Below are 13,900 nucleotides of genomic sequence, written 5' to 3' on the forward strand. Positions count from 1 at the left end.
GTTCATACACAACACAAAAAAAAGAAGGGGGAGGGAGAAAAAATAGATATAGAGAGACAGACGAGAAGATTCTACATGTAAAAAATTGCACGTGTCCAAAGCCCATCCTATTGGCTGCAAGATAAGAACCAATTAATAGTTGCTAAAATGCGAAGTTTAGTAATGACTCATAACTGCCATACTTCAGTAGGACAACTTTATACTGATTAATTAAGGCATTAGGTTTTACACCGGGGACAGAACATCTAGAAACTTGGAGACAATTACTTTTAAGTGGTCCGACCACCACATCCTCCCACATCAGCAGGTACTGTACCATTCAGCTGCAAAACATTTTCTGATCGGAAGTTATTGTATTGTGAGAGAGCAGCTGGATCAGTGAAAGTGGTCAACGTTTTCAGTTTTTAGTGCAACGAACAAATCTGCTGTGTGTGGGCTCTTCTGTAGTGACGTCACTGAAGCTTCTAGTTGTTCTGTCCCCTGTATACATATGACAAAAGAGACAAGATATTTGTGACACTTAACATGGAAAATGTAGCATTGTGATGGAGACAGTACTTACAGTCAATAAGAGAACACAGTGCAAGAAAATTCAAAATAATCAACTTAATGAGACATGGATGAATATTGGACACACTGCAAAGAAAACATGGATAGACAAAGTTGTGAAAAAAAGCAGAAGACAGGCTTTCTTGACAGATGGGAGATTATCTACCAGCATAAAAAATTAATTTGAGAAGGGCAAGAGTTTAATTGTCACGCACTTAAGTGGCGGCTACTTTGTGAAAGATGGCCTGCTGCTATTAAAAAAAAAAAGGAGAGAGAGTGATGGGCGACTACCACGAACACACAAATGGGGTAGTTTTCAAGTGTGGTTTGAAATTGTACAGAGTGAATCAACCAGAGCTAGACCGGCATCAGTGGAAAGTTGTATGTGTAGTAACTGCTGCACTATCGCAGTGATCAGACTTCTTGTTCACATACATTTCGTGTTTAGTTATGTAAACACATTCACACAGTGAGGATGCAGCTGTATACCGTACATTTAGAGTGCAGAAGTGTGTCTATTATAAAATTTAGCCTTGAACAACGAGTGTTTATTTACAACAACTTTGTAAAATACGAATCTTGAAGAACAGTTTTAACAAACTTCCATCAGTCATTTCCTGACTTGCCAGAGCCTTCTAAAGCAATGAATGATTTACAATTTAGTGAAGAAATTTTGTACAACAGAATCAGTATTGGATAAGAAACGAACATGTGTGAAGAGTGTTCTCATTGAGGAGCTGTTAAGATGAAATTGACTACTGAATAGAGAGAAGTTCTATGACATCATCCCGCCATGTAGATAAGCAGGTAGGGATGTCATAGTCTTCAACAATAAGTACGAAACAATTAAAATTAAAACCTTACAAAATTCGTGTAGTTCAGAGGTTAATGGAACCCATTGATTATCAGAGCAGACTTAGGTTTTGCCATGGTTCCAACAGTCAGTGTATGGTGGACTACTTGTCCCCACTTAATTTTTTTATAGTGATGAAGCATGGTTCCACCTCAGTGGTTAAAAGTGAAGTTTACGCGAATAACCCACATTCACTTGTGAAACTCAAAATATCCAGCATGAAATTCAAACCATTTCGGAGAATAAACTGCAGCGAGTTGCTGGACATGTCTTCAGGAGATGTGCAGCCTGCCAGAAAGATATCACAAGGACGTCATTTCGAACATGAATTGTGAATTCGATAACTACATCATTAGGCAATACTAACCGCAAAAGTGCAGAACAAATCCTCCACATATGGTAGCGCCATTACATATGAATCAGCTGCTAGGAGTCTAGCCCTGGCTGGTTCACTCTGTATTATCAAAATTAGAACTGAACAGTGTGTAGCAATTGATAGCACTTCGTATTACAGTATGAGAATTGAAAAAGGTCAAATAAATACTGGAGAAGACAGTGCATTATGGATTGGCTTAAGTTAAAATATAAGATGTTGATGAGTCCTGTTCAAAGTTGAACTCTTAGGTCTAGCCGAAAAATTCGCGAGTGATTGTGGTAAGTACATTGTGGACGAAATTGTCAGAATAGCTAGTCATGAGGTTCTAAGACTGGTACCATATCACTCAATTTTAAATACTATTGAATTGGTTTGGAGTCATATTAAGGGCTTCATGTCCAGGAATAACAACTTGCAAGTTGCAGGATGTGTGGACTGCTAGGCAGCATTGTGCTTTCTCATGTCAATATTAGAAGTTGGTATATGGTTAGAGAAGCACAGACGATGTGCAAATTTGATATAATAGTTGACAATGTTGATCAAATTGTCAGCAATAACTATATGTATTCCAGCAGTGAACACAACACAGCTCAGTCGGATTTAGACTTACAGAGTATCAGTCAATTACCCGATGTGGACACTTCATAATTTAAGTACAATGTTGTAAAAATCCCACATGCATTCAATGGTTTATGGTTGTTAGTTTAAATAATTAGGCATATCTGTGTATGTCATGTCATCTGTAATTGTCGCACACGTGCTGATGCATCCCATTTTCTGGCATGAACACAGGGCCAATCAGCAGTTGAGATGCAGAAGGTTTCTGTGTTTATTAGCATGCAGAGTCTTCTTGGATGGAATGAAGATTGGACAGGTAAACAGACAGACAGATAAACAGAGAGACAAACAGATTAAATTTGATAGATTAGATACTAGACAGATTACTGTCCATCTGAATGGCTATGTTGTAGGGTGGCCAAAACGGGGCAAATCACGTAACAGTTTCTTGCTTAAGGGAGTCCTTTTCTTTAAATGATTTTAAACAGTTCTATAATATTAAGTACACTTCCAATTCCGTACAAAAAAATATTTTCAGGAAAGAGCCAAGAGCCCAGCTTCTAACCTTTACAAAGGGGCCAGCAGAAAAAGGTAGGGGAAAACAGCATGCAACATAACCCTGACATACAGCAGATTAGATAGATTAGATAAATAAAGCTTTCATGATATGGGGACATAATTTTCCCAACCCATAAACATGTGTTCCATTAATAAATATTACACTATGTTTAGTTAAGCCAAATCGACTGCTATAGAAACTACCCACTGAATTGACGATTTATTTTTTTTATTTTAGTAGGTTATTTTACAACACTTTATCAACATCTTAGGTTATTTAGCGTCTGAATGAGATGGTGATAATGCCAGTGAAATGAGTCTGGGGTCCAGCACCGAAAGTTACCCAGCATTTGCTCATATTGGGTTGAGGGAAAACCCCAGAAAAAACCTCAACCAGGTAACTTGCCCCGACCGGGAATCGAACCTGGGCCACCTGGTTTCGCAGCTAGACGTGCTAACCGTTACTCCAAAGGTGTGGACTTGATTTATTTCACAAAATACACACTGAAATAGTGACAGATTTAACACCGATATCACCTATTTTATTTCACCAAAACGTACAGTCCCTCTCCATAAAATGTACTGACTAGTCATCGCTCATCATATTATGTAATATAGCAGCAAGTATGAGATATTTATAAATGTAAGTGCTCTTAAGCCAAATTGACTGCTATAGATGCAAATAATTATCACCACCACCACTCTTTATGTGTGAAAGCAAGTTAGGACACATACAGTTTTATTTCTATTTCAGGTCAATTCTGCAGCCCTTCTTGTCGAAAACTTCAAACATAGAACTATAAAGTGATGCTTGTACCAAGATTCTTGGACACAGCATATATGTAATTGTTGGTTTTTGTGCTCAGATTAGAAGTTATGACGTGGACCATTCTTGCCTTATTACTGTATATCACATTTCTTATCATATATAAGTCCATTAAAAGGCTTCTTCCACAAACTTTCCTGAACACAGTGCAAAATGTTAGGAAAGCTTGAGATGCCTGCTATTTCCTCCATATTGTCCAGCAATTCAGTAATTATAAATAAATAAGTTTAGCCTGCTAGATTCCGTAAGGGCAAGGGCCTCCTGATTGATAGGGCTTGGCTCAGTAGACTTCACTCATTAGGTGAGCTGGTCCTAAGGAGTGATATTGTGACAGCTGCCTTGGGAGTCGATCACGTGTCCCACAGAAGGGAGAGCTGGAGCGCGAGAGACAGGCAACTCGCAGGGAGAGAAGAAACTTCGAGTGGAAGGGGATGTGCGGTGTGGTGCGAAGCAAGGGGGACACAAAGGCCAGGTGCTTCGCTGTGAGAGGTGAAGAGGGGGAACAAAACCTTCCAAACAGAATCGTCCAGAAACAGAAGCTGCGATAAACAGGTGGAAAACACTCGATGCAGTACATTCTAGAATTATGGTTTGGTAATAAATAGAAGACGTGAAGAAGGCCAAAAGTCAGTTTTAGTTTGGACAGCAAGCCAGTCAGTTTTGTGAAGCAGCCGAGAGCGAGGAAGCCAACCTTCGAGAACGGCGTTTGAACTGAGTGAGTTGGTGAAGCAGCAGTGAGCGTCCAGGCGGAAACAACGTAGTTGGAAGTCTTGAATTCAAAGTTCAGTGGACTGTCTCTGGCTGGAAGTCTTGGGTTCGATATACTGTGAACTTGAGTGAATGAACTAGAAGAACTAGCCAAGGCAAACGAACTGTGAACAGAGAACTGACAGTTTTGTTTTGTAAATAGTGCTTTGTAAACATTAGTTGAGATTAGGAGTACAAAGTTGTTCTCAATTATCCAAGTGAATTGTCATTGTCGTCTGTGGAGTGCAATAACGGATACTGTGTTGCTGTGTGGAGTGAAATACCCATTGTTGACGGAAGTATTTAAATTCAGAAATAGAAAGCTTCTATTGTTGTAAATAAAAGTAACATTATTGTTGTGAATTAAAAGTCACAATATCATCGAACTTGGCTGTACTTTTTCGTTTCTATGTACTAATCCAAACACTTCGTCATTGTGCTCCTGCCTTCTTCTTGAAGAAATCAGCCCATCTAGTTCAATAATTAAAAAAGGCTAATTCATATGTATACCAATAAACTACTTCAAGTTTAAGATTCCAATATTAAAAACAATGACAGCACAACCAATTAGATACAAGAAATTTTGACAGGTGAGTAATGCATTTATGTCACCAAAAGATAATGGAGCAACACAACATTGCAACCCCACCATTCTTTTGTCAACAACGTGAATTAAATTAGTAAATTAAGTATCTAGTTTAATAATACATGTTATCTCTTATTAATAATTATTTATTTTATCATTCTACACTAGACTCTAGCTAAATCAGCCACATTCTAGTGTACTTCCCATCACTTTTACTTGAATAGTTTTCTAGAAAATTTGCACTGGTACATGTGTTATACTGTACATATTACTTTACACTTACATACATATACACATGCCATCCACGTGTGGAACATTCTAGTTTCGATTTAGAAGCGCAAGTAGAGTGGCTGGCACAGCTTATAACATTAAATTTAATGACATTTTTAAACACTCAATAATCCAGCACTCTCACTACCTGGTACCCCTTTGTGCAAGTAATTGCCAGATTAGCTAATCTAATGTATTTGCGAATCTTAGCATTTTTTCCAACCTTTTTCAACATGTGGCACATTAAAGCAGCAATTTAAAATCCTGTAACACACTCATATTAAACTAAACCATTCGTTTCCAACCAAAGGGAATTTTGAGGTTTTAGGAGAGAATGTGTTTACTGAATGTTGACTTGTGACATTTTCTGAATGTTGACTCTTATGAATGCTTTTTTTTTACTATTCTTTTCATTTTATTTCTCCAGTTTTTACTATGACAAACTTTACTATTTTCATTTTCTTGCAGCACACCAACGGACACACAAGTTGAAAATGGCTGATCTTATCAAATATCATGAGAGATTTCCATTTCCTTTAGATAAATTCACTTCATTTCATACTTGTGAATCTACAAACAAAATTAAAACTTCGTGGTATTACCTGTACTATAAGATTGTTTGACTGAATCTATTTCGTCAACATTTATTGGAGGCAATGCAGAGAAGCAGACAGCATTACCGACTATTGTATCCCCAGACATTTTATCAGAAAGTCCAGATACAGTCATCTTGCTACATGACCAATAAAAATATATCGTTAATGTACAATATAGCTTTGTTTAATCACTTCGAACTGATTACATATTACAGGTTACATTTTCTGTTAATTAGTAATATTAGATTGTTCAATCACTCTGTCACAGTCAGTTGTCAGAATCAAATTGCTCATCATAAATAGGCACAAATTATCAAATCAGTCATTCAAAATCATGTTGCTTGATTAATCAGTTGGAAACAGGTTAGTGAATTTTTCAGTTCGAATCAGGTCAAACATTCAATCAGTCAATCCATCAAAATCATGTTAGTTGACCAGTTCGTCATAAGGGTGAATATTCTGAAATGGGCAAATATGAATAACAAAACTGGAAAAAATATATTATATTAAATTGTGTACTTTTTTCTCACATTGGTTACATTTGCTCCTATTATTGAAGATTCTGGTATCAGTTGAGCTTAAAAAAAAATTTTATGAGAGATTTTCTAATTTAAAAAAAAAAAAAGGGATTGTTGTTATCTTTCCCTTACAGCCCATTGTTTAAGGTATCTTCTAAACTTCTGTACTTCAGAGTTCACTTGTCTTCGAACATTTCTTTTTTCACGATCAGTCATATCTGCTATTTTCTTTTTTTTTTTTTTATATTCTTTGCCATAGTCCCTTTTTTTCTGCAACTCCTCTTCAGTCATATTTGCCCTCTGCCTACGTATCTTCTCCCTTTCATATTTCCTACTTTCATCATCAGACTTTTTCTTTCCTATAAACAATCACATGAAATAATATTCGAAGTTACTTTATCCACCAGTATTTAATAATTGTATGTTAAATGAAACCTCGGTCCCACAATAAAGGGACCGATGTTACAGGGACTCTTGTTACAAATTAGTATAATTTTTGCAATAGTTCTGACAAAATAAATCGTTGAAAATATCATGGAGGTTACATTTTTTAGTCGACAAACATTGTAATGTTTTGCATATACTACGAAAGTTTAATACATACAAACTATATTTAATGCCACCTGGGATCGGTGTTACCAATAGAAAACATAACATTCAGTTATCAGTGATGATTTTTGTATTTTTCAATAAAATAAATTACGACAATGGACGAAAAGTTTTTTTTCAACTGGCGCCATGTTGACCTCTCATCACTACCAACAGTTAAAATTTACCACATGAAGCAAAATTGTCTTTTGTGTAGCTCTTTTATTCCGAGGGACCGGCGTTATGAAATTTTTGGGGACAAACTTTATGTTAAAGTTGTGTCCTTTCAGAATTAAACAAACAACAATTCCTGTCTTTCATAAGTATTTTAACTATTTATTTTTATAATCTTGGCCGAGGAAATAAAATCAAATCGAAACATTCCGAGAAAAACTTAGTAAAACAGAGTAAAATGTAGTTGCGGACATAGGGACTGTAGTTACATTTTGACGTTATTTATTAATTATAAATTATAAAATTAATCCCTTTATGCTTTGTTTCCAACTAAAACATGTGAGAGTTAGTTAATTAAACGCAAAAGTAATCAGTTAACATTTTCAAGAAACTCCTTAAATCAGCCGGGACATACATTTACCCATTTCAGAATATTCACCCACAACATCATAACCCAGTAGTCCAGTCTTTAGTCTCAATTAAGTCACTGATACAGCAAACCAAGTTGGAAGGTCATTATTGATAAAAATCTGTATTAAAAGCTTCATATAAACTAACCTTTTTCAATTCATAGTTCTGCTCCTTCAGTTTCATTACATGTTTTATCTTCTGTTTGTGATTTTGATGACCTAGAATCTCAGCAAATCGAAGGCCTAAATCTCTCAGTTCCACTTCTGCAGCTTCCTTTTGAAGTTCTAATGCTTTCCTTTCAGCATCAAATGCTTCAAGTTGCTCTCTAAATGGCCCAATAAGAGTCTCCATTTCTTTGAAGCGTCTTTCCCAATCTTCTGCAAGAGCAGCTTTTGCATCTGCCTTACTCATTAACCTGAAAATTAACATTTCTATTAAAACATAGTTGTCCTATAATTATTTCTAAGAATTTAAGTTGAATATGTACTAACAAGAAGCTGTTAATGAGGTATTTCGAAATTTTCTTTCCAACTACACAGTGTTAGAGCATCAAAGTGTTTACACAAATACAAAAAAGAAAAAAAAAAAAAAAATAGTTTCCTTATGAAGTATAAATTTGCGAAATTAAAGCTTGAATAGAAGATTAACTAAAAACTGAGTAACCTCCCAGCAACATACCAAATCCTTAGTATGGGTACTTATTTTTTTTTTTTTTGTATTTGTGTATCTGCTGTGTATATCTGTGCATAGGATGAGAGGAGCCCATTAACAGTTTCCTTGTGAATCCAAAATTGATTTAGTATTTTTTTTATTGGGTTATTTTACGACGCTGTATCAACATCTAGGTTATTTAGCATCTGAATGAAATAAAGGTGATAATGCTAGTGAAATGAGTCCAGGGTCCAGCACCGAAAGTTACCCAGCATTTGTTCGTATTGGGTCGAGGGAAAAACCCCGGAAAAAACCTCAACCAGGTAACTTGCCCCAACCGGGATTCGAACCCGGGCCACCTGGTTTCGCGGCCAGACGCGCTGACCGTTACTCCACAGGTGTGGACTTGATTTAGTAGTTCAAGTCATTTAAGGGCAGATTTTGTGAAGTTAGCATCCCACCATCCTCCACAAATATTTATATCATTTGAGCAAAACAGTAAGGAACTGCTGCACTTAAAACACCTAAATGAAAAAGTAACAATAATTACCAAAATCAACCATATCTTTCAATCAGATAAATGAACTGCAAAAAAAAAAAAAAAAAAAACTATAAACAATCAAATGTGGTAGTGATGGAGCAAAGGGCAAGTTATTTTAATAAACCCACCCAAAAACATCCTTAATCTTTAGGTGCTGAATTCCAACTAGAGTCCTGCAAAGCTGTTTCTGAATAATTTTAATCTTACAATGATACTGAGCACCTAGCAGTGTAGACAGTATGCAAAGCTCTTCTACCATGCAGACTGCCTTATTATTCAGTTTACCGAAGGCTCAACTTGTTTCACTCTCTTAGTGGGAGGACGTCTGCAGCTTTTGGATATAAAAGGCAGATCATGTCAAGCCACCCAGATCTTACAATTACCTATCTTCAAGATCAATAACTTACAGCGTAAAACTACAATCATTAGGAATTATATTATTTCTTAAAACTGACATTCTATCTTCTTAGAAATGACTTCTTAATGAAATAATAATGCATGTGTACTTACAGTAGTTAAAAAGCATTATATATGAATAACAACTTCTATTTAGGTACCACATTTTAATTTCACTAATAAAATATGTACAGTATGAAGGTTAGACAAAACTTCTACACCGTTGGAATGTAAAACATAAATAATAAACATTGTATAAGCTATTCTATATGAGTTGTACAATTACACATAATAATTGTTACACAACCTATCACCCTAGTATAAACCTTGAACAGAAGGATAAGATGGCCAACACAGTAAACAGCTGATCGTTTGTTTCCTGACTTTTTTCGAAAACAGCTAAATATCTCCTATAAAGAAAGTTATACAACCGAAATGGAAGATTTAAATGATTATTTAATAAGTACAGAGGACATTGAAGACATTGATATAAATAATTGTCGCAATAGTAAAATAAAACAGTACAAAACTAGTTTTTATCCATTTAAATGAGAATTTTAAAGGAAAATTTAGATTCAGCAAGTAATATATATGAATTGTCGCATTGTAAAGGAAGATTTGAAGCAGGTGGATCTATAACTTTTCAATTGCAAATTTTAATATGTCGAAGTCTTCGCACATGGGGAAGAAATGAAGTATTGACTCGATTTTCAGTAAGCCTAGATCTATAAGTTCTGTATTATATTGTGACAGAGCTGGAATACGATCTCACGACCGGCAGAAGGATTACAAGGTCGGCCGTGGTTTGGCGCAAGTTGCGCGCATATCTGCTTCCTGGGGCATGTGCTGTGGTGTAGAGAGGAGAGGAGGAGAGGAGAGAGAGCAACCGCGACAGAGAGGGGAGAAATCCATAGAGGTCTGGATAGGCGTCATCTTCTAGGCATCTGTCGATTGTTCGCGAGATCGCGAACTCTCCAGAAACTATGGTTTAGTTATAAATACAACACGCGAGTGAACTTTAGCAGTCGTTGTAATCGTTGGACAGCAAACCAGCCAGTCTTGTGTAGCAGTGAAGCCAGCTTCGAGACCGGAGTTCGACTTGAGTGTGTCTGCAGCTGTGTGAGCATCCAAAGCCCTGAGTTCGAGTGCAGTGGACCACAGTTGGGGGACCTGAGTTCGAAGTTCAGTGACTGTCTCTGAAGATCTGGGGTTGGAGATACTGTGAGCTCGAGTGACTGAGCTAGAGGAATTAGCCAAGGCAAACTAACTGTGAAATGAGAACTGACAGTTCTGATTTGTAAATAGTGCTCTGTGAACATTAGTTGAGATTAACAGTTCATTGTTGTTCTCAATAATCCAAGTAAATTGTCATTGTCGTCTGTGGAGTACAATAACGAATACTGTGTTACTGTGAGGAGTGGAAATCCCATTGTTGACGGCAGTGTGGAATTAAATTATAGAAATTGGTTATTGACGTAACAATAAAGTTACATTCTTGTTTTGAATAAAAGTTACAATATATTGTGTCCAAATTCGGGAAAATAAATGGGCCACGTCTTTTTCTTTTTAATATATCCTTCTCTGACCTGTTGGGGTAGAGAATGGATTAAAGCACACTTGACTTTGAATAATTTCAAGGAAAAATTGTTCCAGGGCTGGGTATCGATCCCGGGACCCTTTGCTCAGTGCGTGAACGCTCTTCCGACTGAGCTACCCCAGGAACTACACACGACACCGTCACAATTCTTCCTTTGTATCCACAAGACTCAAATGAGCTGACAAGACGCCAGAACTCAACTATGAGTGCACACAAATACTTGTGTGACTTAAATTGTGGCTTTCTGTTAACGTACCTCCAGTAACGAATGTATTATACAAATCTGGCTTTAGGTAGTAGCTCCCTGTAAAGCAGGTTTGAATAATTTCAAGGAAAAATTGTTCCGGGGCCAGGTATCGAGTGGAAGAGCGTTCGCACGCTAAGTGAAGGGTCCTGGGATCGATACCTGGCCCCGGAACAATTTTTCCTTGAAATTATTCAAACCTGCTTTACAGGGAGCTACTACCTGAAAGCCAGATTTGTATAACACTTGACTTTGTTACTAAATGCACTTGCTTCTAAATTTCATAATTAATAATGATCACATAATTTGAATCAAGATTTTTTATAATTCTCTGCAAAAGCTACACCAAAGAAGTCACAAAATATCAAGTGTTCATTAATATAAGAAAGAGCAGGGCTCTGGGCACAAGTGGAAATCTAAGTGCTTATAACTGTAAATTTAGGAGTTCAATATTACAAGTGGTTACTTGTTGTTTTCTTCGATATAAAGGAAACAAATTTTCTATTTGCAATAAATTAATGAGAGAAAACTAGTCCTTTTCTTTAACCATTATTTAGACATTTATATTTGAAGTTCGACAAGTGTAAAATGTAGCTAGTCAGTGATGTATGCAATGGAGGGCAAAAGGAAATGGCCAACCTACCCCATTATCTCCTGACTTAGTTGTCTTGTAAGTGGTGCCTTCTTGGTATCACTTGTGAGGTTCAGACTTGTCTTCAGACAGTTGACTAAACAATCTACAATATCTCTTTTTTTGTCCTTAAGAATAAGTACCACATATATCTCGTCCTACTTATGAACAAAACATACGTTTATGGTATTGTAAAATATTAGCCGAGTATTCTCATGGCTTATTAATATAATCCCTACTTATTATGAAAGATGTTTATTAATATACACAATGACATATTCATTCATAATGTTCTGCCCATGGGCAAGGTCTGTCACTGCAAACTCAGCATTCTCCAGTCCTCCCTATTTACTGCCTTCCTTATTATCTCTTCATATGAACCATAAATATTAATATCATCTATTATCTGGTATCTTCTTCTGCCCTGAACTCTTCTCCTGCTCACCATTCCTTCCAGTGCATCCTTCAGAAGGCAGTTTTTTGTCAACCAATAACCCAGCCAATTCCTTTTCCTCTTTCTGATCAGTTTCAGCATCATTCTTTTTTCATCCACTCTTTCCAACACAGCTTAGTTTCTTATTCTGTCTATCCATTTCACATGCTCCATCCTTCTCCATATCCACATTTCAAATGCTTCTAGTCGCTTCTCTTCACTTCGTCATAATGTCCATGTTTCTGCCCCATACAATGCCACACTCCACACAAACACTTCACTAATCTCTTCCTTAGTTCTTTTTCCAGAGGTCCGAGAAAGATGCTTTTTCTATTAAAAGCTTCCTTTGCTATTACTATTCTTCTTTTGACTTCTTGGCAGCAGCTCATGTTACTACTTATAGTACAACCCAAGTATTTGAAGCTGTTCACTTCCTCTACTGCCTCATTTAGAATTCACAAGTTTACTTTCTCTATATTTCTTCCTATGACCATGGTCTTCGTCTTCTTGGCATTTATCTTCATTCCATACTGCTCACAGCTGTCATTTAGCTCCAGTAGCATATCCCTTAGTATCATCTCCTCTTCTAACAATGCCATATCAGCAAATCTTATACACTTTATTCTTCTTCCTCCTACTATCAGTCCTCCCATGTTCTGAAAACAGTTTTTTACTGAATCCTCCAAGTAGATGTTCAACACTGTAGGTGATAAAGGCCATCCTTGACATACTCCTCTCCCAATTTCACTTCCTTCTGACATTTATTCTCCTCTCCTGACTGACTAGTTTCATATAAAGGTTACTGAACAGCCTCCTCTCTTTCCAAACCACGCCAATTTTCTTTAGAATCCCCATCAGCTTATTCCAATCCACTCTGTCAAACGCCTTTTCTAGGTTCACAAATACTATATACATTTCTTTATTCTTCTCTAGATATCTTTCACCGATTATCCATAGCAGTCCAATTGCATTTCTCATACCGCTTCCATTCCTGAAGCCAAACAGCTCTTCTTCCAACTGTTCTTCCATCTTAGAATATAAATGTCGATTCAGTATTCACAGAAGAATTTTCGCCGAATGTGATTTCAGGCTGATAGTTCTGAACTCATTACATCTCTTGGCATTATTTTTCTTTGGTATTGGAAGCAACACTGTCTGCGTAAAAGCCAGTCCCCTTTCTCATACATTTCGTTGCATAATGATAGAATTTCCTTCTTGTCTTCACCCAAGCATTTCATTAGTTCAATGGAGATTCCATCAACTCCTGTTGCTTTCCCATTCTTCATTTCCCTAAGTGCTAGTTCAACTTTTTCCCTTAAAATAGGAAATCTTTTCCCGTCTTCTGATACAGCTGCTTCGTCTTCTATAGCCAAGTCATCTAGACGATTTCCTGGCTCATACCTCTTCTACATATTTCAGCCATCTGTTCAGCATTCCTGGTCTGTATCTTATTTCATTTCCAATTTCGTCCTCTATCAACCACATGGCTTTGCTTTTCTTATTTGCGAAGTCCAAACATTTTACTTTGTGGTACATTAAATCATATCTTCCTTTTTTCTCTAGATCCCCTATTCCTTTACATTTCTCTTTCATCCTGTCTTCTTTCACCTTGTCAGTTTCCCTTCTTAGTTCGTTGTTAAGTTTCTTGTAGTTTCTTTTACCTTCTGTGTTGATGTTTTTCTATTTTCTCCTTTCCTCCATCTTCTCCAACATTTTTCCTATGACTTAAGGTTTCTTATTTTCACACTGTCTGTGTATCCTATTGATTCTTCTGTTGTTGTCTGTATACAGCTTTTT

At 36.6% G+C, this 13,900-nt stretch overlaps 1 protein-coding gene across 3 annotated transcripts in view; it reads right to left on the minus strand.

Moving 5' to 3' along the window:
* The window catches only part of LOC138715376 (myosin-11-like), a 135,663-nt gene that overhangs the window by 28,492 nt on the left and 93,271 nt on the right, over positions 1-13,900 (minus strand). For all 3 annotated transcript variants that reach the window (XM_069848227.1, XM_069848226.1, XM_069848225.1), the window contains one exon: positions 7,758-8,025. In XM_069848227.1, the coding sequence (XP_069704328.1) occupies positions 7,758-8,025 (268 nt within the window). The remainder of the gene's footprint in view (positions 1-7,757; positions 8,026-13,900) is intronic.

The sequence above is a fragment of the Periplaneta americana genome, chromosome 15 (assembly GCF_040183065.1).
Source record: "Periplaneta americana isolate PAMFEO1 chromosome 15, P.americana_PAMFEO1_priV1, whole genome shotgun sequence".
Lineage (NCBI taxonomy): Eukaryota > Metazoa > Arthropoda > Insecta > Blattodea > Blattidae > Periplaneta > Periplaneta americana.